Here is a 23,977-nt window from a genome sequence, read left to right as displayed (position 1 = left end):
TTATAGCTGGTAGTCAGGAGACAGGGTTGCCAATTCTAGGTTGGGAAATTCCTGGAGACTCTGGGAATGAGGTTGGGGAAGAATATCTGCAGGTTATCACGCCATGGGGATTACCCTCCAAAGCGACCATTTTCTCCAGTGACCTGATCTCTGTAGTCTAGCAATCAGCTAGAATTCCAGTAGATCTACAGGCTGCACCTGGAGAATGGTAGATTTGCCACTAGGAAAAACTTTGCTGCCGTTCTCTGCTATGGGGTAACGACCTGCCCTTCTAACCAAAGAGGTGATAATGAATCGAAATGGAAAGTTCGGTTTAAGGAATACTCGACAGTCCTTGACTGCTCTCAGCTGATCAGTCAGTTTGACAAGCTGCATTCCAGTTTTGAAAGAGTTTGCACAAGCCGGCTGCAGAGCTGGAAGCCAGAAAAGCACTCCTTACGGAAGCCACGCGTGACTCCTCGGGTTAACTCTTGCACAAGTGTTTGCAGAACAACTCCAATGATGAGTTCCTCCCATCTGGAAATCCTCTGGATCCAGTTCAATATTGATAAACACTAAGAGATGATTGCCAGTAGAAAAACTGTGTACTGAGAAGAATGGTTTCCCAAGGGAAATAAATAATCTCTTTACTTTTGTTTCTAGCGATGTCTCTTCTCTTGACAGTTTTGGCTCTCACCGTTGGACTCCATCAGGGTGCTGGAAATGAGGTATGAGCTTTGGGTGTGAAACAGGTGATATGCAACTGCGACCTTCAAGGGATGAGGAAGGTTCTTTCTCCTTTTCCTTCAGTACAGTGTTCTGATGATTTAAAGACAATATAAAGAAGTAAAAAGACATCCAGGTGTGTCACTGACTGTCTCTGATGGAAGAAGAAGATATTGGATTTATATCCTGCCCTATACTCTGAATCTCAGAGTGGTCATCATCTCCTTTACCTTCCCCCCACCCCCAAACACACAACAGACACCCTGTGAGGTAGGTGGGACTGAGAGAGCTCTCCCAGAAGCTGCCCTTTCAAGGACAACTCCTACGAGAGCTATGGCTGAGCCAAGGTCATTCCAGCAGCTGCAAGTGGAGGAGTGGGGAATGAAACCTGGGTTTGTCTGTCTGTCTGTCTGTCTGTCTCTCTGTCTGTCGAATTTATATTCCTCCCTTTCCCATAACGGGTTCTCCCAGATAAGAGTCTGCACACTTAACCACTACATCAAAGAAATTGTAGTATGTTCTTGTTATGTAAGCCCTTCCTTCACCAGACTAGCCACATCTCATCAGATCTCAGAAGCCAAACAAAGTTGACCTTGGTTAGTATTAGAATGAGAACCTGCTAATGAAGTCCAGGGTTGCAAAATGGCAGGGAGCAAAACCAGAAAGGGAGCAAAGCCAGAAAGCTTTCTTATAGATCAAGGATTTTTTTTTTGGGAGTTGAAATAGCCTGAGGTTGACTAAAATTAATGCAATGTTTGGAGCAATATATTGGATTGGAACCTATGTTCCCTCCAAGCTGCGGAGTCTTGTGAGCAGAAATTCTACTTTGGGAGCTACTGGCATGAAAGTGGTGAGCTGCTGCACAAATTAGTTTGCTCTGGGGCCATCCATCCTGAGCTAAGACAAAGATGGGTGAGCTGGTGGCTAAAAAACTGTGAGCTTGCTCACACTCACTCAGTTTAGAGGGAACACTGGTTGGAACCTACGTCCCACTCACACAAATGGAACTTCAGCTTCAGCTGGTATGAGGTTTACACCAATTTCCCCTCCATGGCAGACCCTCTGCCAGGGGTGGAATTCTTGCAGGACCTGCTTTGCATATTAGGCCACACACCCCTGATGTAGCCAATCCTCCAAGAGTTTACAAGAGGGGATCCCCCGGTTTTTCAGGCTCCTTCCCATCCCCAGTCAGCTGGCCGGACGGGGGAAGCCCCACCCCAACAACCACCATGTTACTTTCCACTTTAGAAGGCTAGAAGAAGCTTAGAAATGCTTGCTTTTTAGAAGGTATGCCTTTACATCTGTAGGAGCCAGCCTGGATGGGGGTGGGATGAGCCGGTAGAACAACATGGCTGCTCCCAGTGAGCTGTGAAGCTGTAAGGAAGGAAAGGAAAGCAGTCCAGACCCTCCGTTTGTTTTACAATCCTTTCAGAAGTTGTTTGGATAGTAAAGGATAAGCTAGAACCTTTAGTTTCCCTGTGTTAGTCTGAAGAACTTGGGACTTTAGCAACCCATGAGTAAATTGTCTCAGTGAGACTGTACAAGTGTGGGATTGGAAACTGTTTATTTTGGCTGCTCTGTCTCTGTGTGTGTGTGTGTGAGAGAGAAAGTATAGGGGACGTGCAGCTGCTTGGGTATGAGGAAATGAAGACTGTATACAGGGGAACTGCACTGCTGTATTTTTACTTATTTATTTTAGGGAATGCAAAAGTCTCCTGGCTCCACCCCCAAAGTCCCCAGATATTTTCTGAGCTAGACTTGGCAACCCGAGGGGAGACAAAAATCCACGTATGTTGCTTTCTTGACAGAAACACGATGCAGCTTTTAATGCGTTGTCCACGGATTTGCCCGAGAGGCAGAAAGAAATAGTTGACAAACACAATGACCTACGGAGAATAGTGGAGCCAAGCGCTTCCAACATGCTGAAGATGGTAAGATCTCGTGCATGGTTTGGTTGGAATTTCGAGGGCTTCAGGCCTCAGCCTATACCTGGCTTTGACTGGGAAAGCAAAAATCCTGAGGGTACCCCCAGTTCCATTCCCAGGTGAGTACCCGTCTTGATCTGCAGTAGAAGACCTAGATTCGAGGCTTGGAGCATCTTAGAGACCAATAATATATATGAGGGGTTAGAAGCTTTTGAGAGCCAACAGAGTATCTGACGAAGGGAGCTTTGACTCTTGAAAGTTTATACCCCTCTCCCCCCAAATCTTGCTGATCTCTAAGGTGGTCCTGGATTTGAATCTACCCCAATCCTCTCCTCCAGCTTAAGTGATTCTTTCTCCAGTGGAACAGCCACCAAAATTGGAGGAATGCTGTTTAGACTGAGGGAAGAATGCAGACATGAGTTAAAAGGTAAGTTGGGGTATAAATAGTTTCAGGCCTCGTTTTGGGCAGGAGCTCACAGGAGCCTCTGGAAGTTCTACATTTTATTCTGCTCTTTCTTTCTTATCCCCCACCCCAAGAAAAAATACTTGCTTCTGGGCTCCATTGTCCAACCCCCTCTGTGAGAACGTTGCTGAATTCCTTCACCAGCTTTCTAATATTTTCCTCTACAAAAAATGGGGAAATAACCAAAACGTATAAAGCAGACGGATGGAAATCTCCCTCATGCTGCTGTGGCCTCATAGGAGAAAGTCATTGAAAAAGTATGATGGGAGTAAGGTTTGATTATGACAATTCTAATTCAAGAAGCATTTTAAGGTAGATGCTGAGCGACACTTTCCGGTGATGTCCGGGGTCTGGGGCATATGCAAATGAGCTATGCAAATGATTTGTGCTAATGAGCCCCGGCACAAAATGACTCCTAGAATTATTATCATTTTTATGCCGTAACCCTCCCTGAGCCCGTTTGTGGGGAAGGTGGGATAGAAATTAAAATCATCGTCATCATGATAATTTCCCTCCTCCTCCTCATCAAAGTTGTTGTTATCATCATCATCAGGGCTCTTTTTTCTAGCAGGAACTCCTTTGCATATTAGGCTTCGCCCCCCGGATGTAGCCAATCCTCCTGGAGCTTACATTAGGCCCTATAAGAAGAGCCCTGTAAGCTCTGGGAGGATTGGCTACATCAGGGGGGTGTGGCCCAGGGATGGGATTCTAGCAGAAGCTCCTTTGCATATTAGGCCTCGCCCCCCTGATGTAGCCAATCCTCCTGGAGCTTACAGTAGGCCCTGTAAGAAGAGCCCTGTAAGCTCTGGGAGGATTGGCTACATCAGGGGTGTGTGGCCCAGGGATGGAATTCTAGCAGAAGCTCCTTTGCATATTAGGCCTCGCCCCCCTGATGTAGCCAATCCTCCTGGAGCTTACAGTAGGCCCTGTAAGAAGAGCCCTGTAAGCTCTGGGAGGATTGGCTACATCAGGGGGGTGTGGCCCAGCGATGGAATTCTAGCAGAAGCTCCTTTGCATATTAGGCCTCGCCCCCCTGATGTAGCCAATCCTCCTGGAGCTTACAAAAAAGAGCCTTGTAGGCTCTTGGAGGATTGGCTACATCGGGGGGGACATGGCCTGATATGCAGAGGAGCTGCTGCTAGAAAAAGAGCTGCCATCATCTTCAATCATCATCATTTGCAGGCTTCTTTTGAGCAGGAACGCAGAGGAATGCAGTTCCGTCTGGCTCGGAGCCAGGGGGCGTGGCCTAATATTGAAACGAGTTCCTGCTGGGCTTTCCCTACGAAAAAGCCCTGCGCAAAGCAACGGTGATGCCAGGGGGTGTGGTCTAATATGCAAATGAATTCCTATTGAAAGAACTCCATATTTCCCCCCCCCCTTGGTTCTTCGAAGGAATGGAATGGGACAGCTGCAAGAAACGCCAAAAGCTGGGCAGACAAGTGCATTTATAACCACAGTTCTACAGACAGAAGAACAATCGAAAGTAAGTCCAAGGGATTTCTCCACAGATCTCCCCTTATGTTGGTGTGTATGCAGACCCAAGTGAAGACTATTATGAGTGCTGCTGCCTGGCTCATTGGAGCCACACGGACTGAGCTTGGGGACTCGGGAACAATAGACAGTAGGATCCAAATCCCTGCTGCCCTGCTCCAATCACGGGCCCCCAGCTTGTTTGAACGGTCCAATGGCGTTAGCGCGGGAACCTTGAAGTGTATATAAATTGGCCCCGTTGGCCCATTTACAAGTCTTTGAGTTCAGCCTTTGCTATGCCGTACTTAATAAAAGAGCTATGAACCCACTATATTATAGCTGGAAATAGCTTAGTCAAGCATCGTGTGAACGAAGTTTTCATTGCAATCTTTTAGGAAAAAGAACACTTTACGCAGGGCTTTCAGACAGACTGGGCCGAACCCCCTTGTTACCAATTAGGCAGACATGTCAAATGGATTTTGTGCACGGCTGAGAGTGTTAAAGCTGCAGTGCTGCAGTCCTAAGCTCCGCTCACGACCTGAGTTCGATCCCTGGCGGAAGCTGGGTTTTCAGGTAGTCGGCTCGAGGTTGACTCAGCTTTCCATCCTTCCGAAGGCGGCAAAATGAGTCCCCAGCTTGCTGGGGGGGAAAGTGTAGTTGACTGGGGAAGGCAATGGCAAACCACCCCGTAAAAAGTCTGCCGTGAAAACGTTGTGAAAGCAACGTCACCCCAGAGTTGGAAACGACTGGTGCTTGCACAGGGGACCTTTCCTTTCCCTGAGAGCTACCACAGCCCGTCTCCCTCAATGGAGTTTTCCAAGGCTTGCCCCTCCATTGCAGTGGGTGGGGGATCTCCAGGGGTGGAATTCTAGCAGGAGCGCCTTTGCATATTAGGCCACACCCCCCTGATGTAGCCAATCCTCCAAGAGCTTAGAGGGCTCTTCTTACAGGGCCTACTGGAAGCTCAGGAGGATTGGCTGCATCAGGGGTGTGTGGCCTAATATGCAAAGGAGCTCCTGCTAAAATTCCACCCCTGTAGCCAATCCTCCAAGAGCTTACAGGGCTGTTCTTAAAGGGCCTACTGGAAGCTCCAGGAGGATTGGCTACATCAGGGTTGTGTGGCCTAATATGCAAAGGAGCTCCTGCTAAAATTCCACCCCTGTAGCCAATCCTCCAAGAGCTTACAGGGCTGTTCTTAAAGGGCCTACTGGAAGCTCCAGGAGGATTGGCTACATCAGGGGTGTGTGGCCTAATATGCAAAGGAGGTCCTAGAATTCCTTACAGGGCTGTTCTTAAAGGGCCTACTGGAAGCTCCAGGAGGATTGGCTACATCAGGGTTGTGTGGTGTAATATGCAAAGGAGCTCCTGCTAGAATTCTACCCCCGGAGATCCCCATTACCCGTGGGCAGTTTACTGTTGCTTCTCAGCTGGCTGGTGGTTGGGGGAGCAGGGGGGGGGGGAGAGAAACAGTGGGAAATGGAGAAGGAGATGGTGGCAGTGCCCCGAAGCGTGACATCACTCCGCATGTACCTGGAAATGATATCCCTGCATTCCCAAGGGATGCTGGGGATTCCCTGGCATTTGCGCAAAACTCTGTGAGAGTTTTGAGGTGCTCCAGCACTTGGGTGTCCCTTGGCGAGGCCCTGTGACATCACTTCTGGGCACACGGGGAGTGATGTCAGTGCATTGCCGGTGATGTCATTATGTCACCACTGACGGCCCTGCTGCTGATACGTCTCCCCTCAGGAGAGGTCTGAGACCCCTAAGTTTGCCTTCCTCATCACACCACTGAAACTCAACTTAGTCACTCTCTATAAACAAACTGCATGATTTGTCTGGATTTAATGGTTCCCCAAAGGAGAGCAGCCCCGTGGCGCAGATTGGTAAAGCTGCAGTCCTAAGCTCTACTCACAACCTGAGTTTGATCCCAGTGGAAGCTGGGTTTTCAGGTAGCCGGCTTGAGGTTGACTCAGCCTTCCATCCTTCTGAGGTCGGTAAAATGAGCACCCAGTTTGCTGGGGGGGGGGGGGAAGCGTAGATGACATGGGAAGGAAAGGCAAACCACCCGGTAAAAAAGCCTGCCATGAAAACGTCCTGGTGCGATATCACCCCAGAGCTGGAAACGACTGGTGCTTGCACAGGGGACCACCTTTACCTTTTTAAAGGAGAGCAGAGCCCCAAGAATATGGTTCCCTTGGGCTCCTGTTTTCAGCAATTCTGGATTATTTAATTTTATGGACTTGTTAATTAAAATTATTTCATTAGGAGAGCCAGTTTGATGTAGTGGTTAAGAGCGGTGGACTCTAATCCGGCGAGCCAGGTTTGATTCCCCGCTCCTCCTCCATGTACAGCCAGCTGGGTGACCTTGCTCAGTCCCTGTTCTCTCCGAGCTCTCTCAGCCCCACCTGCCTCACAGGGTGTCTGTTGTGGGGAGGGGAAGGGAAAGGAAATTGTAAACTGCTCTGAGATTCCAAGTGAAGGGCGGGGTATCCAATCCAAACTTTTCTTTTCTTCTTAATTCAAAGGAGCATGGAGAACAACTTTCCAGCCAGAGAGTCAGTGTGGTGTAATGGTTAAGAGGAGTGGACTGTAGTACAGAGAAATGGGTGTGATTTCCTTACTCCTCCACATGCAGCTGCTAGGTCACCTTGGGCCAGTCACAGCTCTCTTAGGGCTCTCTCAGTACCGTCTACCTCACAGGGTGTCTGTTGTGGGGCGAGGAAGGGAAGGCGATTGTAAGCTGCTTTGAGACTCCTTAATGTAGAGAACCAGCCCCGTGGTGCAGAGTGGTAAAGCTGCAGTACTGCAGTCCTTGCTCTCTGCTCATGACCCGAGTTCAATGATGAAGAAGAAGATATTGGATTTCGATTCGCCCTATACTCTGAAATCTCAGAGTCTCAGAGTGGTCACCCTCTCCTCTACCTTCCCTCCCCCCCACCGCACACACACACATCAGACACCCTGTGAGGCAGGTGGGGCTGAGAGAGCTCTTACAGCAGCTGCCCTTTCAAGGACAACTCCTACGAGAGCTATGGCTGACCCCGGGCCATTCCAGCAGCAGCATGTGGAGAAGTAAGGCGGGCGCTGGATTCAGGTAGACGGCTCAAGGCTGATTCCACCTTCCATCTTTCCGAGATTGGCAAAATGTGTACCCAGCTTGCTGGAGGGGAAGTGTAGATGACTGGGGAAGGCAAGGGCAAACCACCCTGTAAAAAGTCTGCCATGAATATGTCATGATGCAATGTCACCCCAGAGTCGGAAATGACTGGTGTTTGCACAGGGGACTAGCTTTTGCTTTTTAAACTTAGGCCGTTTTCCCACTGAGCTTACCTCGGAGCGACGTCCCTCTTCACCGCGCAGCGTCTGCGTGGATTTCCCACGAACTGCTCCGAGGAACCAGGAAGTTCCCGACCTTTTGCGTCGCAAATGGAAACCGCTAAAAACCAGTTTATGTTAGCGACGCAAAAGCCGCGCCCCTACTTGGTTACTCGGAGCAGTTGGTGGGAAATCCGCGCAGACGCTGTGCGGTGAAAAGGGACGTCACTCCACGGTAAGCTCTGTGGGAAAACGCCCTTAAACTTTTTTTTAACTATGAAACAACAGCAAAGTCCATTTACATATAATACACGACAAGAAATAAATTTTAAAAAAGAAAAGAAATGTTACACTGTTTTACATCAAAAAGGTTCACATTCGTATATAGGTATTAGCATAGAACGAAGTCCAGATATTTGCTTGCTGTTTTACTTTTCTTTGAAGAATTGTTATTAACGTAATAGGAGTCGATTGCACCTTTAAGACCAACTTAGTTTTATTCAGAACGTAAGCTTTCGTGTGCATGCATACTTTTTCAGACAAGGAATGAGGTGCAGTAAGCAGAGACACATATAGCTGGTGGGGTTTGGAATGCCAAGTGGTACAAAATTAAAATCCAATAGCAGAATAGTAAAATTAACAAATTCAGAAAACCTTCGATCTGGGTTGCCTTAGCGTGGGAAACCATAAAACAGTAACATGTCAGAATGCAAGAATGCCTCCTAATTATTCTACTGCTAATAAGGGAAAAAAGGAAAGGTCCCCTGTGCAAGCACCAGTCATTTCCGACTCTGGGGTGACGTTGCTTTCACAATGTTTTCACGGCAGACTTTTTACGGGGTGGTTTGCCATTGCCTTCCCCAGTCATCTACACTTTCCCCCCAGCAAGCTGGGTACTCATTTTACCGACCTCGGAAGGATGATGATGAAGAAGATATTGGATTTATATCCTGCCCTCCACTCTGAAGAGTCTCAGAGTGGCTCACAATCTCCTTTATCTTCCTCCCCCACAACAGACACCCTGTGAGATGGGTGGGGCCGGAGAGGGCTCTCACAGCAGCTGCCCTTTCAAGGACAACCCTGTGAGAGCTATGGCTGACCCAAGGCCATTCCAGCAGGTGCAAGTGAAGGAGTGGGGAATCAAACCCAGTTCTCCCAGATAAGAGTCTGGACACTTAACCACTACACCAAACTGGCTGAGTCAACCTGGAGCCGGCTACCGGAAGCTGGAATCGAACTCAGGTTGCGAGCAGAGGGCTCCGACTGCAGTACTGCAGCTTTACCACTCTGCACCACGGGGCTGTTATTACAGTAGTCCAAAAAAATTGGGTTTTTCGGCAAGACCACCAACAATGGAGATATGTTTTCCCACTCCCTTTAGCTTTTCATGTAGAGAACCTACTCTTCTCCTCCTTCAGCTTGGCTGCCTTTTTATGTGCAGCAGGCCCTTGAAGGCTCTCAGATATATGCATCTCGCAGACACAAATCTAAATAGATTTTTTTTAAAAATTGATCATGTGTGCAGTCATCTTTCACCTCTGACTGCAAAAACGTGGATGGTCTCAAGTACCTTTTTTTGCACTAGTTTTTTTTTGTCCTACTACTCTCTCTTTCTTTTTATCTTCCAGATGGTCAAGTATGTGGTGAAAATCTCTTCTATTCAAGTGTTCCTAAATCATGGTCAGACGCGATCCAAGCGTGGTTTGATGAAAACGCCGACTACATCTATGGAAAGGGGCCAAAGACAAAGAATGCAGTAATTGGACATTACACTCAGGTTTGAATACAGGGTTAAAAAGGCAAAGGTAGTCCCCTGTGCAAGCAACAGTCATTACGAACCCATGGGGGACGTTGCATCACAACATTTTCATGGCAGACTTTTTTATGGGGTGGTTTGCCATTGCCTTCCCCAGTCCTCTACACTTTCCCCCCAGCAATCTGGGGACTCCTTTTGCCGACCTCTGAAGGAGGGAAGGCTGCCAACCTTGAGCTGGCTACCTGAACCCAGCTTCCTCTGGGATCGAACTCAGGTTTTTGAGCAGAGCTTGGACTGCAGTACTTTAGCTTACCACTCTGTGCCACGGGGTTACTTTACAGCAAACTCAGTTTCCTTAAGGAACTTCCAGCTCGGCTACATGAGGCACAATGATTTTTGAAATAAAAATAGTTTTTAAAAAAGCTTGCTAGAATAGCTATTAATTTTTTTTAAAGTTTCCCAAAAAATTTGGCGAATTCTCTTTCTGTGTTTAAGTTCCCATTATTTATCATTTTATTTAAAAAACCCCGCTTTATTGGATCGTGAAAGTCTTATCGTGGAGTGAGATGGACAAATTAACAAGAACTTTAAGAGACTATGATTTGGACATGTTTAAAAAGGAGTGGAAGAAATTTAGAGGATATATAGAGCAAGAGTGGAATGTAAAAAGACATTGGACAATTTTTTAATATGAACGTGAGAAAAGAAAGACATTGAACTTTGATTGGTTAAGGGTACCTTTATAATTGAACTTAAGTATATAACCTCGGCGGGAGTCTAGTAATGGAGGGAGGGGGGATTGAAAAGATCATATGGGTTAGAGATAGTAAGGACATAATTAAACATTGTAACCATACGTTACCAATAAAATGGTTTAAAACCAAAACCCCCGCTTTATTAGCCTTATGGTGCTTAAGAAGGCTAACAAACATAGATAAAACACATCAAATAAAATACCCTAAAGACTTAAAATCAAAATTTAAAACCTCTTTTTGGGACTGCTGGTAAACTAAATGCAGTCCTAAATAAAACCTGTCTCAGTGATCAAAACTGAGAGGGCCAGGTACACCTCCCTGGGGAGGTTGTTCTGTAACTGTGGGGCTGACGCTGAAAAGGCCCTCTCTTTCATGTATCCACCAAATGAACTTTTTTCACTGTTTGGACAGTCCTCTCTAGGGATGGGCATGAACCATATTTTTACGGTTCGTTTCAGTTCATGACCGAACCACAAACTGATACAAACCAGGAGGTTGGTTTGCAACAGTTCGTGACCCCTGCTTTCTGCTCTCCACCGCTTTCGGCAGCGAGCAAAAAACAGGGTTTTCTCCACAAAAACCGACAGTGCTGGATTAACCCTGGAAAGGCCCTTAGGCAGTCAAAATTTTGGGCTCCCCCTTGCAAATTATCTGCGAGTTGGAGCGCCCAGTCCACCACCTGTGGCCCCCGCTTCAGCCTTCAGGCCCCTTCTCAAAAGCCCCTTTGACAAAGCTGCGGGGGAGAGGCAGAGAGAGGCAAACTGGGCAACGATGCCAGCAGCAGCCATACCAGGCAAGTCAGGCAAAGAGCGGCTCAGTTGCTGGCTGCTCATGCAGGGATGCAAGCAGGGGGGAAAGCCAGCCCTGGGAGGGATGCAAGCAGGGGGGAAAGCCAGCCCTGGGCCTCTAAAGGCATGGGGGCCCATAGTAGGGTAGCCAAGTCCAATTCAAGAAATATCTGGGGACTTTGGGGGTGGAGCCAGGAGACATTAGGGGTGGAGCCAAGATCAAGGCTGTGACAAGCATAATTGAACTCCAAAGGGAGTTCCGGCCATCACGTTTAAAGGGACGGCACACCTTTTCAATTCCTTCCTTCCATAGGAAATAATGAAGGATAGGGGCACCTTCTTTTGGGGCTCGTAGAATTGGACCCCCTGGTCCAATCTTTTTGAAACTTGGGGGGTATTTTGGGGAGAGGCACTAGATGCTATACTGAAATTTTGGTGCCTCTACCCCAAAAAACAGCCCCCCAGAGACCCGCAGATCAATTCTCTATGATTTTCTATGGGAATAAATCTCTATAGGGAATAATAGAATTCCCAGCAGACATTTCCCTCCCTTCCCCCTGCTTTCTGATGACCCTAAAGCAGGGGGAGCGTCTCCAAACCAGGGGATCCCCTGCCCCCACCTGGGGATTGGCAACCCTAGCTCATAGGCCAGCGCCTACTTTGCCTAATTGTTAATCCAGCCCTGAAAACTGTCAAGGAGTAGAAAACGGGGGTTTCAATGAATCCAAGCTATTTATACCCCTGCTTTCTGCTCTTCACAACCCCCCAGGAACTGCCTTTATCAAGGTTCACGACAGCTCTTCAGTTCATGAGTTTTGGTCCATGAATCCCAAACTGCCCCAAATTAGTCATGATCTTATGTTCATGAGTGGGGTTGTGTCCATTCCTAGTTTTCTCCCTGTGATCTTAATTCCTGGGCAAGATATAAGGGAGAAGATAGTCCTTCAGATCACCTGGTTCCACACCATGTACAGCTTTGAAGGTCAAAACCAACACCTTGAATTGGACTTGGGAGTAGATCAGCAACCAGTGCATTATTTATTATCATTGTTATTTGTTTATTTCTATGCTGCCCATTCCCCCATTTGGGGGCTCAGAGCGGGGTACATCAAAATAGTAATAAAATCACAATAAAATTACAATAACTTCATAATAAAACCAATTTCAACATTTAGTAAAGTGCAACAGGATGGTCCAGCAGGATGATATAATAGAATAATATAGCAAAATGGTACTACAGCATAAGAACATAAGAGAAGCCATGTTGGATCAGGCCAATGGCTCATCCAGTCCAACACTCTGTGTCATATAAGAACATAAGAGAAGCCCTGTTGGATCAGGCCAGTGGCCCCTCCAGTCCAACACTCTGTGTCACATAAGAACATAAGAGAAGCCATGTTGGATCAGGCCAGTGGCCCCTCCAGTCCAACACTCTGTGTCATATAAGAACATAAGAGAAGCCATGTTGGATCAGGCCAGTGGCCCATCCAGTCCAACACTCTGTGTCACAGAAGAACATAAGAGAAGCCATGTTGGATCAGGCCAATGGCCCATCCAGTCCAACACTCTGTGTCACATAAGAACATAAGAGAAGCCATGTTGGATCAGGCCAGTGGCCCCTCCAGTCCAACACTCTGTGTCACATAAGAACATAAGAGAAGCCATGTTGGATCAGGCCAGTGGCCCCTCCAGTCCAACACTCTGTGTCATATAAGAACATAAGAGAAGCCATGTTGGATCAGGCCAGTGGCCCCTCCAGTCCAACACTCTGTGTCACATAAGAACATAAGAGAAGTCATGTTGGATCAGGCCAGTGGCCCCTCCAGTCCAACACTCTGTGTCACATAAGAACATAAGAGAAGCCATGTTGGATCAGGCCAGTGGCCCCTCCAGTCCAACACTCTGTGTCACAGAAGAACATAAGAGAAGCCATGTTGGCTCAGGCCAGTGGCCCATCCAGTCCAACACTCTGTGTCACACAGTGGCAAAAAAAAAAATATATATATATACACACACACATATACACACTGTGGCTAATAGCCACTGATGGACCTCTGCTCCATATTTTTATCTAACCCCCTCTTGAAGGTGGCCATGCTTGTGGCCACCACCATTTCCTGTGGCAGTGAATTCCACATGTTAATCACCCTTTGGGTGAAGAAGTACTTCCTTTTATCCATTTTAACCTGTCTGCTCAGCAATTTCATCGAATGCCCACGAGTTCCTGTATTGCGAGAAAGGGAGAAAAGGACTTCTTTCTCTACTTTCTCCATCCCATGCATTATCTCTTAAACCTCTATCATGTCACCCCGCAGTCGACGTTTCATCAGCATGGCAGATGGGTACTACAGACTAGCACAAAAATAGCACCACTAAACAGCGCAGTAGGGGGGAGGCCAACCGATCGAATAGATAGTTGCCCGCTACCTCTTCCAAAAACCTGGCGGAACAGCTCTATTTTACAGGCCCTACGAAATGCCAGCAAGCCACGTAGGGCCCGGATCTCCCTAGGGAGCTGATTCCACCAGGTCGGGGCCGGGACTGAAAAGGTTCTGTGCCTGGTGGAGGCAAGATGGGCAACTCTTGGGCTGGGGACTGTCAAAAGATCTTCTGAGGCCGGTTGATGTAACATCAGGATCACATGTCCCTGATAGTTGAGCCCGGCCCACAGTCTAGCTATAGTGTCTTCCCTAGCTGCAGCCTCTGAACAGTCTTCAAGGATAGCCCCAAGTAAAGCATGTTGCAGTAGTCCAGATCGGAGGTAGTTAACTAAGGAATGGAACATTGCGGTTAGATCTGACTGACCTAGGAATGGACACAGATGATGCAGCAATTGAAACTGGGCAAAAGCTCTCTGAGCAGCAGAAGCCACCTGGTTTTCTAAGGTGACCATCAGTGTTCCCTTTAAGCTGAGTGAGCGTGAGCAAGCTCACAGATTTTTAGCCTCCCGCTCACACGTTTTTGTCTTAGCTCAGGAAGGAGGTCCCCATAGCACACTAATTTATGCTACAGTAAGAAACCACAATGTGTATGTATATGTGGAACTGCAGTGGAAGATCTCTACCACTACATAATGGTCTGCCCTTTATACTCGGACCTAAGGAGCAGATTTCTATCTGAAAATTTAAGCCAAATACATAACTTTTCCGACAATGAAAAGCTGGTTTTCCTACTGTCAGATATGAATCCTTTGGTCTCACATAGGGTAGCGCTCTTTGCACTAGCAGCTAGAAAAGTTAGATCCGAGGTGGCTCCTAGTAATGCAATTTGGTGTAGTGGTTAAGTGCGTGGACTCTTATCTGGGAGAACTATCTATTCTGGGAGAGCCTGTTCCCCCTTCCTCCACTTGCACCTGCTGGAATGGCCTTGGGTTAGCCATAGCTCTTATAGGAGTTGTCCTTGAAAGGGCAGCTGCTGTGAGAGCCCTCTCAGTCCCACCCACCTCACAGGGTGTCTGTTGTGGGGGAGGAAGATAAAGGAGATTGTAAACCGCTGAGACTCTGATTCAGAGAGAAGGGCGGGGTATAAATTTGCAATTCTTCTTCTTCTTCATCATCACACTGAGTTCTATAGTTCAGCATAGTTAATATTATTTAACTATTTTAAACGTTGTATGGTTAAAATTTTAGAAGCGCCATACAGTTTTAACCCGAAGACTTGGTTTTTAAAGCTTGGCATTTTGAATGTAAACTCTATATTGTATTTTTTTATAATATGCTTTTATATTGTAATGGCCAACGGCCATGTACAACAAACTACTCACTTCACTTCACTAATTTATGCAGTCGCTCGCAACTTTAATGCTAGTAGTAGCTCACAAAGTAGAGGGAGGGACGGTAGCTCAGTGGTAGAGCATCTGCTTGATAAGCAGGGGGTCCCAGGTTCAATCCCTGGCATCTCCAACTAAAAAGGGTCCAGGCAAGTAGGTGTGAAAAACCTCCGCTTGAGACCCTGGAGAGCCGCTGCCAGTCTGAGTAGACAAGACTGACTTTGATGGACCGAGGGTCTGAGTCAGTAGAAGGCAGCTTCATTTTTGAGGAGGGACGGTGGCTCAGTGGTAGAGCATCTGCTTGGTAAGCAGGAGGTCCCAGGTTCAATCCCCGACATCTCCAACTAAAAAGGGTCCAGGCAAGGAGGCTGAAAAACCTCAGCTTGAGACCCTGGAGAGCCGCTGCCAGTCTGAGTAGACAATACTGACTTTGAGGGACTCAAGGGTCTGATTCAGTATAAGGCAGCTTCATATATGTTCATATATCTAGAATTTTTGCTCACAAGACTCCACAGCTTAGAGGGAACACTGGCGACTGCTGTATCGAGTGGCACTCCCAAGCAGTGAAATCTGTATTTTCAAGGCAAAACCCAAGGTGGCAGTTTAGATCAGCGGGAAGGCAGGAGCTCCTGGCTGTAATTAAAAACCCTTGTCTAATTGGTTTATCTTCTTCCTCACAGCTGACGTGGTATAAATCCTATATGATCGCCTGTGCGGTGGCTCAGTGTCAGCACGACAAATACAAATATTTCTACGTTTGCCATTACTGCCCCGCGTACGTATAACAACTGAGATTACCCTTTGCTCCCATTTCCTCGTCAATGCCGTTCTAAGAGCCTGTTTTGCTAATCAGGTGTAGATTTTCCGGGCTGTATGGGCGTGGTCTTGGCATAGGAGGTAGTACCTGACGTTTCGCCAGCAGTTGTGACCAGCATCCTCAGAGGTGTAACACAGAAAGATAAGAGTTCTCTCTGTGTCAAAGTGAGAGGAAAGAAAAAGAAAATGGTAGGAAGGTGGGGTAGGGTTGAGCCATCGACCGACTTTGCACTCACCTTACGCCGCTCTCACGTTCATCTTCTCAGCGCGGCTTCCTTCCGATTTCCCACTATCTGCCCTGGGGCTGCAGCAAGCGTCGGTGTTTTCGCACAGCAAAGAGAAACTGGGTTTTAGCTACTTTGTGAGCTACAGACTCCGACGCTTTCTGCAGGCCTGGGGCAGATAGTGGGAAATTGGAAGGAAGGCGCGTTGAGAAGACAAACGTGAGAGCGGCATAAGGTGAGTGCGAAATTGATCATTGTCTTGTAGGAATTTCCCAGGCCGTGACATGTTAAAGGAAGAGCTTCTCAAAGGAGGTTCTTTTGTATATGGAGCGTTCCTGAGCAAGTCTTATGTCGGAGCCCTTTGCTCATGGCCTGAGTTCAATCCCAGCAAAAGCTGGTTCAGGTAGCCGGCTCCAGGTTAACTCAACCTTCCATCCTTCCGAGGTCGATAAAATGAGTCCCCAACTATCTGGGGGGAAAGCGTAGATGACTGGGGAAGGCAATGGCAAAACACCCCGTAAAAAAGTCTGCCGTGAAAACGTCGTGAAAGCAACCTCACCCCAGAGTCAGAAATGACTGGTGCTTGCACAGGGGACTACCTTTACCTTTACTTACCTTTATGCCCTGCTGAGGCATACGGAATAGAATACAATCTGAGAGAGGTCACTATAATGGAAAACACAACAAAAAATGCAAGCTAGTGACCAGTTTACTAAGAAGTATATAGAAATCAGTCCAAATGTCCAAAACATGTATATTCAAGTCCCAAAGTAGGGTGGTGACAAGCCAATTGATTAAGTCATCAAAGATTTCAGGTTTTGATGGCTGGCATCATCATTAGGGTTTGTAGAATCTTTCGGGCTCAAGTGCCGTGTTCTACTGGAGAAAGTTTTCCTTCCAGATGTTTCGTTCTGTGTGCTGGATGTTCTCCGCAGCTGAGAACGAAACATCTGGAAGAAAAAACTTTCTCCAGTAGAACACGGCACTTGAGCCCGAAGGATTCTACAAACCCTAATCGATTAAGTCCTTGTTTCTTTCCAGGCTTCATCAGACCTGGGACCACTAACAAAAGAAAATATTATACAAAGATATCAGAAGGACATTCAGACACCACCGACCCTCTTCCAGTGAAAAAAATATATCATACTTACATATTGATTCAATTATATAGATCTTTTACACAATTTTCAAAAAAGAGGGACGCAGAGCGTCTCCAGTAGCAATTTCACATCGGCTCTACAGCTCAGTTGGTGGCTTCTTGTGCACCCTAGCGGTGCAACTAACACGTTTAAAAAGGCAAACGTCTCCTTTACAGCTGCCGTTACACAAACCTCTTAAAGGTACCTGATTTCTATGTACTTCTTAGTCAATTGGTCACTAGCTTGTATTTTTCGTTGCGAGGCATACGGAATGGCTGTTGGAATGCTAATCTTATCTGTAGTGCTGTTGGAAACTGTAATTCTATCTTCCTGTGTTATCCCGCTGAGGACGCCTGTCACAGCTGGAGAAACGTCAGACATTACTACGATGCCAAGACCACGGCCATACAGCCTGGGATGGCTACAAGTAATGAACTCTGGCTGTGAAAGCCTTCGACAACATGTCACGCTCATCAGGCTTGACAGAGTGTGCTGGAAGACGTCCCTGCGGGCCACTCTGGTCAGCCCAGCCTCAGCTAAAGTTCTAATGAATACAGACTCACAGACAGCTAGTTCAACAGTTGTATTAGGGTTAGGCAACAGCAAAGTCAAGTACAGTGCAGAAAGTCTCAGAACAACCAGCAAATCCCACAGAACAATCAGCACAGTCAACAACCATCCTCCTTATCTTCAAACCCCTTCCAACCTTCCCAGCAATTAACACGGAACAACGGTCACATTCAACAGCCAGTTTCCTTATCACTACCCTTCCAGGAAGCCCCACCAAACAATGGGCACATCCACAAACCAATTGCCCTTTCATCACACCCCCTCCAGCCTACAAATAGCAGCTCTCCAGCAGCCCTGGCCCCACTCAATGCACAGCAGCCAAGAAGGTCTGAGCGCCTGCTCCAGCTGCAATGCCACTGAGGATGTTCTCCGCAGCTGAGAACGAAACGTCTGGAAGGAAAACTTTCTCCAGTAGAACATGGCACTTGAGCCCGAAAGATTCTACAAACCCTAATCAAGTACAGTCCAATAGTCAGTCCACTTACAGTTAGTCCAGCCAGTTCAAAGGTACAGTAATCACATAAACCTGTATGGCAAGTGTTACATAATCCTACTACAGGCCCAAGAAGCCTTAAAGCGATAGGTCCTGTCAAGGCTGTGTTAGAATTGTTGTCCAGAGAAAAACAGTACCTTGAGAATTACCGAAAAACGCAATACTCATTCATTTTTAGATTTTTTTTTTAAGATTGAGACAATGCCTTTCTTGGCCTCTTGGGACTCCTAAGATGGCTTACAATACGAAGAAAATAGAAGCTCAGTCATGAAGGCCAAAACTAGAATAAAACAATAGTGCTCTGGATCTAATATCCCACAAGAGAAATTGGATCAGATTGCCTTGATGGCAGTTGACGTTTATGGTTCCATCCCATCTTTTGGTGGAGAGCCAGTTTGGAATAATGGCTAAGTGTGTAGACTCTAATCTAGGAGAACCGGGTTTGATTCCCCACTTCTCCACATGCGCCTGATGGTGTGGCCTCGGATCAGTCACAAGTTCTCTCAGAGCTCTTCTGCTCTAGAACACTTTTCTCAGAGACGGAGGCTAAAAAAACTGTAAGCTAGCTCACACTAACTCAGCTTAGAGAGAACACTGGTCTCGACGGCAGTTTCCGCCACCAATTGAATTCGGAGCTTCAGTATCCAAGGGTTTTTTTTAAAAAAAAATTCAGTCCTTTGTTTTAGAGAGAGAGAGAGCCAGTTTGGTGACGTGGTTAAGTGTGCAGACTCTTATCTGGGAGAACCGGGTTTGATTCCCCACTCCTCCACTTGCACCTGCTGGCATGGCCTTGGGTCCGCCAGAGCTCTGGCAGAAGTTGACCTTGAAAGGGCAGCTGCTGTGAGAGCCCTCTCCAGCCCCACCCACCTCACAGGGTGTCTGTTGTGGGGGAGGAAGGGAAAGGAGATTGTGAGCCGCTCTGAGACTCTTCGGAGTGGAGGATGGGATATAAACCCAATATCTTCGTCTACCTCACAGGGTGTCTGTTGTGGGGGAGGAAGGTAAAGGAGATTGTAAGCTGCTCTGAGACTCTTCGGAGTGGAGGGTGGGATATAAATCCAATATCTTCATCAACCTCACAGGGTGTCTGTTGTGGGGGGAGAAGATATAGAAGATTGTAGGCCACTCTGAGTCTCTATCCTTGAAAGGGCAGCTGCTGTGAGAGCCCTCTCAGCCCCACCCACCTCACAGGGTGTCTGTTGTGGGAGGAGGAAGGTAAAGGAGATTGTGAGCCGCTCTGAGACTCTTCGGAGTGGAGGGCGGGATATAAATCCAATATCTTCATCTACCTCACAGGGTGTCTGTTGTGGGGGAGGAAGGGAAAGGAGATTGTGAGCCGCTCTGAGACTCTTCGGAGTGGAGGGCGGGATATAAATCCAATATCTTCTTCTTCTTCTTTTACATTTGGCAGGACCTTCTGAGCATGAGGGAAGAGGGGTAATTTCTGATGCCTTTTTCACATTTCAGGGGCAATGTCCTGGGAGAAAACTTTTACAAGCCTTACAAAGAAGGAGAGCCGTGTGGAGATTGTCCTGATGCTTGCGATAACGGGCTGTGCAGTAAGTACAGAGCAGACGACGCTTATCTAGGGGCACTCACGCAATAGGTCATATTTGAGTCATTTTTGTTTAATGACCCGATCTCGGTTGACGAATGGTTGGGAGGCACAATCTGGCGCATTATTCAGAAATACACTAAAGAGACACCTAACTATAGAGTAGGGACACCAGCAGGGGTGGAATTCTAGCAGGAGCTCTTTTGCATATTAGGCCACACACCCCTGATGTAGCCAATCCTGCAAGAGCTTACAAAAAAGAGCCTTGTAAACTCTTGGAGGATTGGCTGCATCAGGGGTGTGTGGCCTAATATGCAAAGGAGCTCCTGCTAGAATTCCACCCCAGGACACCAGCCTCCAGGTGGGATTGGGGGATCCTCCAGTATTGCATCTCATCTCCAGACTACAGAGATTGGATTCCCTGGAGAAAATGGATGCTTTGGAGAGTGGACTCTATGGCAGGGGTGGCCAACGGCAGCTCTCCAGATGTTTTTTGCCTACAACTCCCATCAGCCCCAGCCATTGGCCATGCTGGCTGGGGCTGATGGGAGTTGTAGGCAAAAAACATCTGGAGAGCTACCATTGGCCACCCCTGCTCTAAGGCATTGTAGCTTACTGAGGTTCTTGTTCTCCCCAGGCTCCACCCCCAAATCTGAAGTTATCTTAACTGGATCTGGCAACTCCCCCCCCCAATCGCCCACCAATGGTTGGGGGGACCTGGCAACCCTACTACAGAAAAATAAATTGCTATAACATAGTCCCAGTTCCTTGTCCATTAAATGCAAACTGCAGTTTTCTAGCACAACCTTGGTTGCTATGGGGAAATTCTGGTCGTAGGCTTGCTAATCCCCAGGTTCCAGCAGGGGTTCCCCCGCTTTTGCAGGCTCCTTCCCACCCCAAAACAGCTGGTTGGTGGGGGGAAGCCCCGCCCCAACAGCCCCCCCTGTGCCTTCAAACCTCGAAGACTTAAGAAAACACTGGTAACTAGATTTTTTTCCTAGAAGGGTGCCTGTGCCTTTAAATCTTAAACCAGGCTGGGGGTGGGGCGAGCCTGCAGAACAACATGCCTGATGAAAGGGAAGGAGCCCGGAAACGGCCTTGGTTTTGTAATTTTCCCAGAGGCCATTTGCACAAAGGGTAAACTAGAACCTTGAATTTTTCTTTAGAACTTGGGACTTCAGCAACTTGTGAGTAAATTGTCCTAGTGAGAACACACAAGTGTGGGATTGCAAACTGTTTATTTTGGCTGCTCTCTCTCTCTCCCCCCCCCCCCCCCGTGTGTGTGTGTGTGTGAGAGAGAGAGAGAGAGAGAGAGAACAGAGAAGGTGCAGCTGGTTGGAGTGAGGAAATGAAGACTGTTATCAAAGATTTCAGGTTTTCCCGGCTGGCATCATCATTAGGGTTTGTAGAATCTTTCGGGCTCAAGTGCCGTGTTCTACTGGAGAAAGTTTTTCTTCCAGACGTTTCGTTCTCAGCTGCGGAGAACATCCTCAGTGGCGTTGCTCCGGCTGCAACGCCACTGAGGATGTTCTCCGCAGCTGAGAACGAAACGTCTGGAAGAAAAACTTTCTCCAGTAGAACACGGCACTTGAGCCCGAAAGATTCTACAAACCCTAATGAAGACTGTATTCAGGGAAGCTGCAGCACTGCTGTTTTTACTTATTTATTTTTGGGAATGTGAAAGTCTCCTGGCTCCACCCCAAAAGCCCCCAGATATTTTCTAAATCAGACTGGGCAACCCTGCCTGGATGGAACATACTACAGAATTCTATCAAATACAGAGGATCAACGGATCAGTAGAAATCACAGTGAATCGTTTCTTAATCTTCCCTTCATAACAGAAATGGGCTGCACATGGAATCGAGTTAATCAGGAAGCCCTAAAGTAATTCGGGATAGTTAGATAAAACGTATGGAAAGGCAACGATTTTGGTGGAGGAACGCCCCAAAAATATAGAAGAGGAAACGGTTGGTTTTGTGATGTAACCAGATGTTACTTAACAGATGGGTTTTTGATTGCTCAAAACCTTTAGTCAAGGAGCTTTAATGAGACTAAAGGAAAGGAAAGGAAATGGAAAGGAAGAATGGAAATGACCAGCCCAGAGGCCTATCACCTAGCTCATGCAAATAGGCCAAGTTCTTATCTCATGTTGACCAACACTCCCAAAGCCTGGAGACTTTATTCTGTTTCTGTCATTTGCAGGGGCGGAGTTCTAGCAGGAGCTCCTTTGCATATTAGGCCACACCCCCCTGGTATAGTCAATCCTCCAAGAGTTTACAAAAAAAGAGCCTTGTAAGCTCTTGGGAGGTTTGGCTACATCCGGGGGGGTGTGGCCTAATATGCCAAGGAGCTCCTGCTAGAATTCCATCCCTGATCATTTGATGTGCTACCTTGGGATGTCCATCATCACATCTCTAGAAGGGGCTCAGGTGGAGGTCTTCCTTTTCATTCCTGTTTGATAAGGACCAAAGAACTGCCTTGCTGGATTAGGCACAAGATCCATATTGTCCAGGATCCTGTTTCATATAATGTCCAGTCTAGGTGTCTCAGAAGCAGAGCATGATGGGAATGTCTCTTGCCACGAGTCCTAGGTCTACAGAGGTATGATTATGTGATGCCATTTTCTACTCACAGATTGCCTATCATTGTCTCAGACCTCTCTCTCAGATTCTGGGTTACACGTAGGTCAGGCAGTCACTCCTGCCACCCTTCTTATCTCTTTTAAAATCTTTAGAGAGCCATGAACATTTCACTTCACATGTCCCCACTTTCTCACAGAGACATCAGCAGGCACGGTAGACCAGCCCACTGCTTAATAACAGGCCTCAATCAAACACTTCACAGAGTTTTGGGGGTTGGAGGTTCACTGTTTCATTTACATCTGCTAGCACTTATTCTTATCCTATAACAGTCAACAGTCTTCAAGAAACATATCTTTTAGATATATATCTTTTGAATATACCTTATAGCAGGGGTGGCCAACGGTAGCTCTCCAGATGTTTTTTGCCTACAACTCCCATCAGCCCTAGCCATTGGCCATGCTGGCTGGGGCTGATGGGAGTTGTAGGCAAAAAAAACATCTGGAGAGCTACTGTCGGCCTACCCTGCATTATAGAATACATTGGTTCAATAAAATTTGTTAAAACAGTACCATTTTCTTCTGCCTAACTGAGCATGCCAAGGCACAAAATGTAGCTACTTTAAAAGGAATTTCATTGCATCAATCACTGCGAACAAGAGAAATATAAAATTGGTTGGATCTACCCGGATGATTGGACATAATTGGATTACTATGCATATTCTGAATGTTCTGGTAAAATCAACAATAAAAGAGGACATGCTCAGTTGTCTCTACCATTCCCAACTGGCATGGGCAGAGGCGTTTCACATATGGGATGCATATGTCCCACCCTTCTAAAAGGAATTCCAGCATTTAGTTAGATGAAACAACTGAAATTATGAACCGTTTTCACTGTTTCCCTGCTCCTGCAATTTGGATCCTTTGATACAAATTGACTCTTTTCAGTCAGCTGCTCTTCTCCATAGTTTCACTGAGCTAGACACACTCTTTTCCCTCTCAGCTCCCTTGCTGCCAACTCACCAGCTGCTCTTTCAATAGCTGTTTCTTAACTGTCCCTCTCCGACGTTCCTTCAACTCTCATTGGTCACTTTTAGGGAGAGGCAGAACCTACCTTGTTCATCACAGATTACCTTCAGCCCAGATGAGAACAGCTTTTCCTAATCACCGCTAATTCCTTTCCTTTCAGCCAATCCTTGCAAACTGAAGATGTGTTCTCCAATTGTGTCCGTTAAAGGAAATCCATACGTGCGAGCACCCGTTCATTAAGAAAAACTGTCCTGGATGCTGTCAATGCACTACAGAAATACAATAATTTCATTTATTAAAAAGATTCTTCAGTAGATTCTTCCTCTTCCTCTTCTATCTTCCTCTTCTAAAAGTGCAGCTTTTTTTAAAAAAAAGCCAATGAATACCAATAGCATATTTATCAAATAAATGTAATACTAGCTGCAAATTAAACAATGAGACTATGCATTTTAAGCTGTTATTATTTTCTCTACCTTCTTTGTAGCTTACTACAGTGTTTATCACTAGGGAAGAGCATGAGCTGAACCATGAAGCAAAATTCGTGGTTAAGTTTACCCCGTTTGTGGTTTGTGAACCAAAGTTTGTGACGGATCTATCATCATAAACTTCATGAACTTTTAAAGCAGT

General features: G+C 46.8%; 1 protein-coding gene across 1 annotated transcript; it reads left to right on the top strand.

The window, feature by feature from the left end:
• The first annotated feature begins 644 nt into the window (after positions 1-644).
• Positions 645-23,556, top strand: LOC132585687 (cysteine-rich secretory protein 3-like). Its single transcript, XM_060257559.1, has 7 exons — positions 645-707; positions 2,514-2,636; positions 4,486-4,576; positions 9,507-9,655; positions 15,627-15,721; positions 19,656-19,751; positions 23,511-23,556. The coding sequence occupies exons 1-7, from the start codon at positions 645-647 to the stop codon at positions 23,554-23,556; spliced, it is 663 nt and encodes a 220-aa protein (XP_060113542.1).
• Positions 23,557-23,977: the final 421 nt, after the last annotated feature.

Source organism: Heteronotia binoei, chromosome 1 (assembly GCF_032191835.1).
Source record: "Heteronotia binoei isolate CCM8104 ecotype False Entrance Well chromosome 1, APGP_CSIRO_Hbin_v1, whole genome shotgun sequence".
In the NCBI taxonomy this organism is placed as follows: domain Eukaryota; kingdom Metazoa; phylum Chordata; class Lepidosauria; order Squamata; family Gekkonidae; genus Heteronotia; species Heteronotia binoei.
The sequence above is the reverse complement of the archived record's forward strand: the minus strand, read 5'-3'. Positions and strand labels throughout refer to the sequence as shown.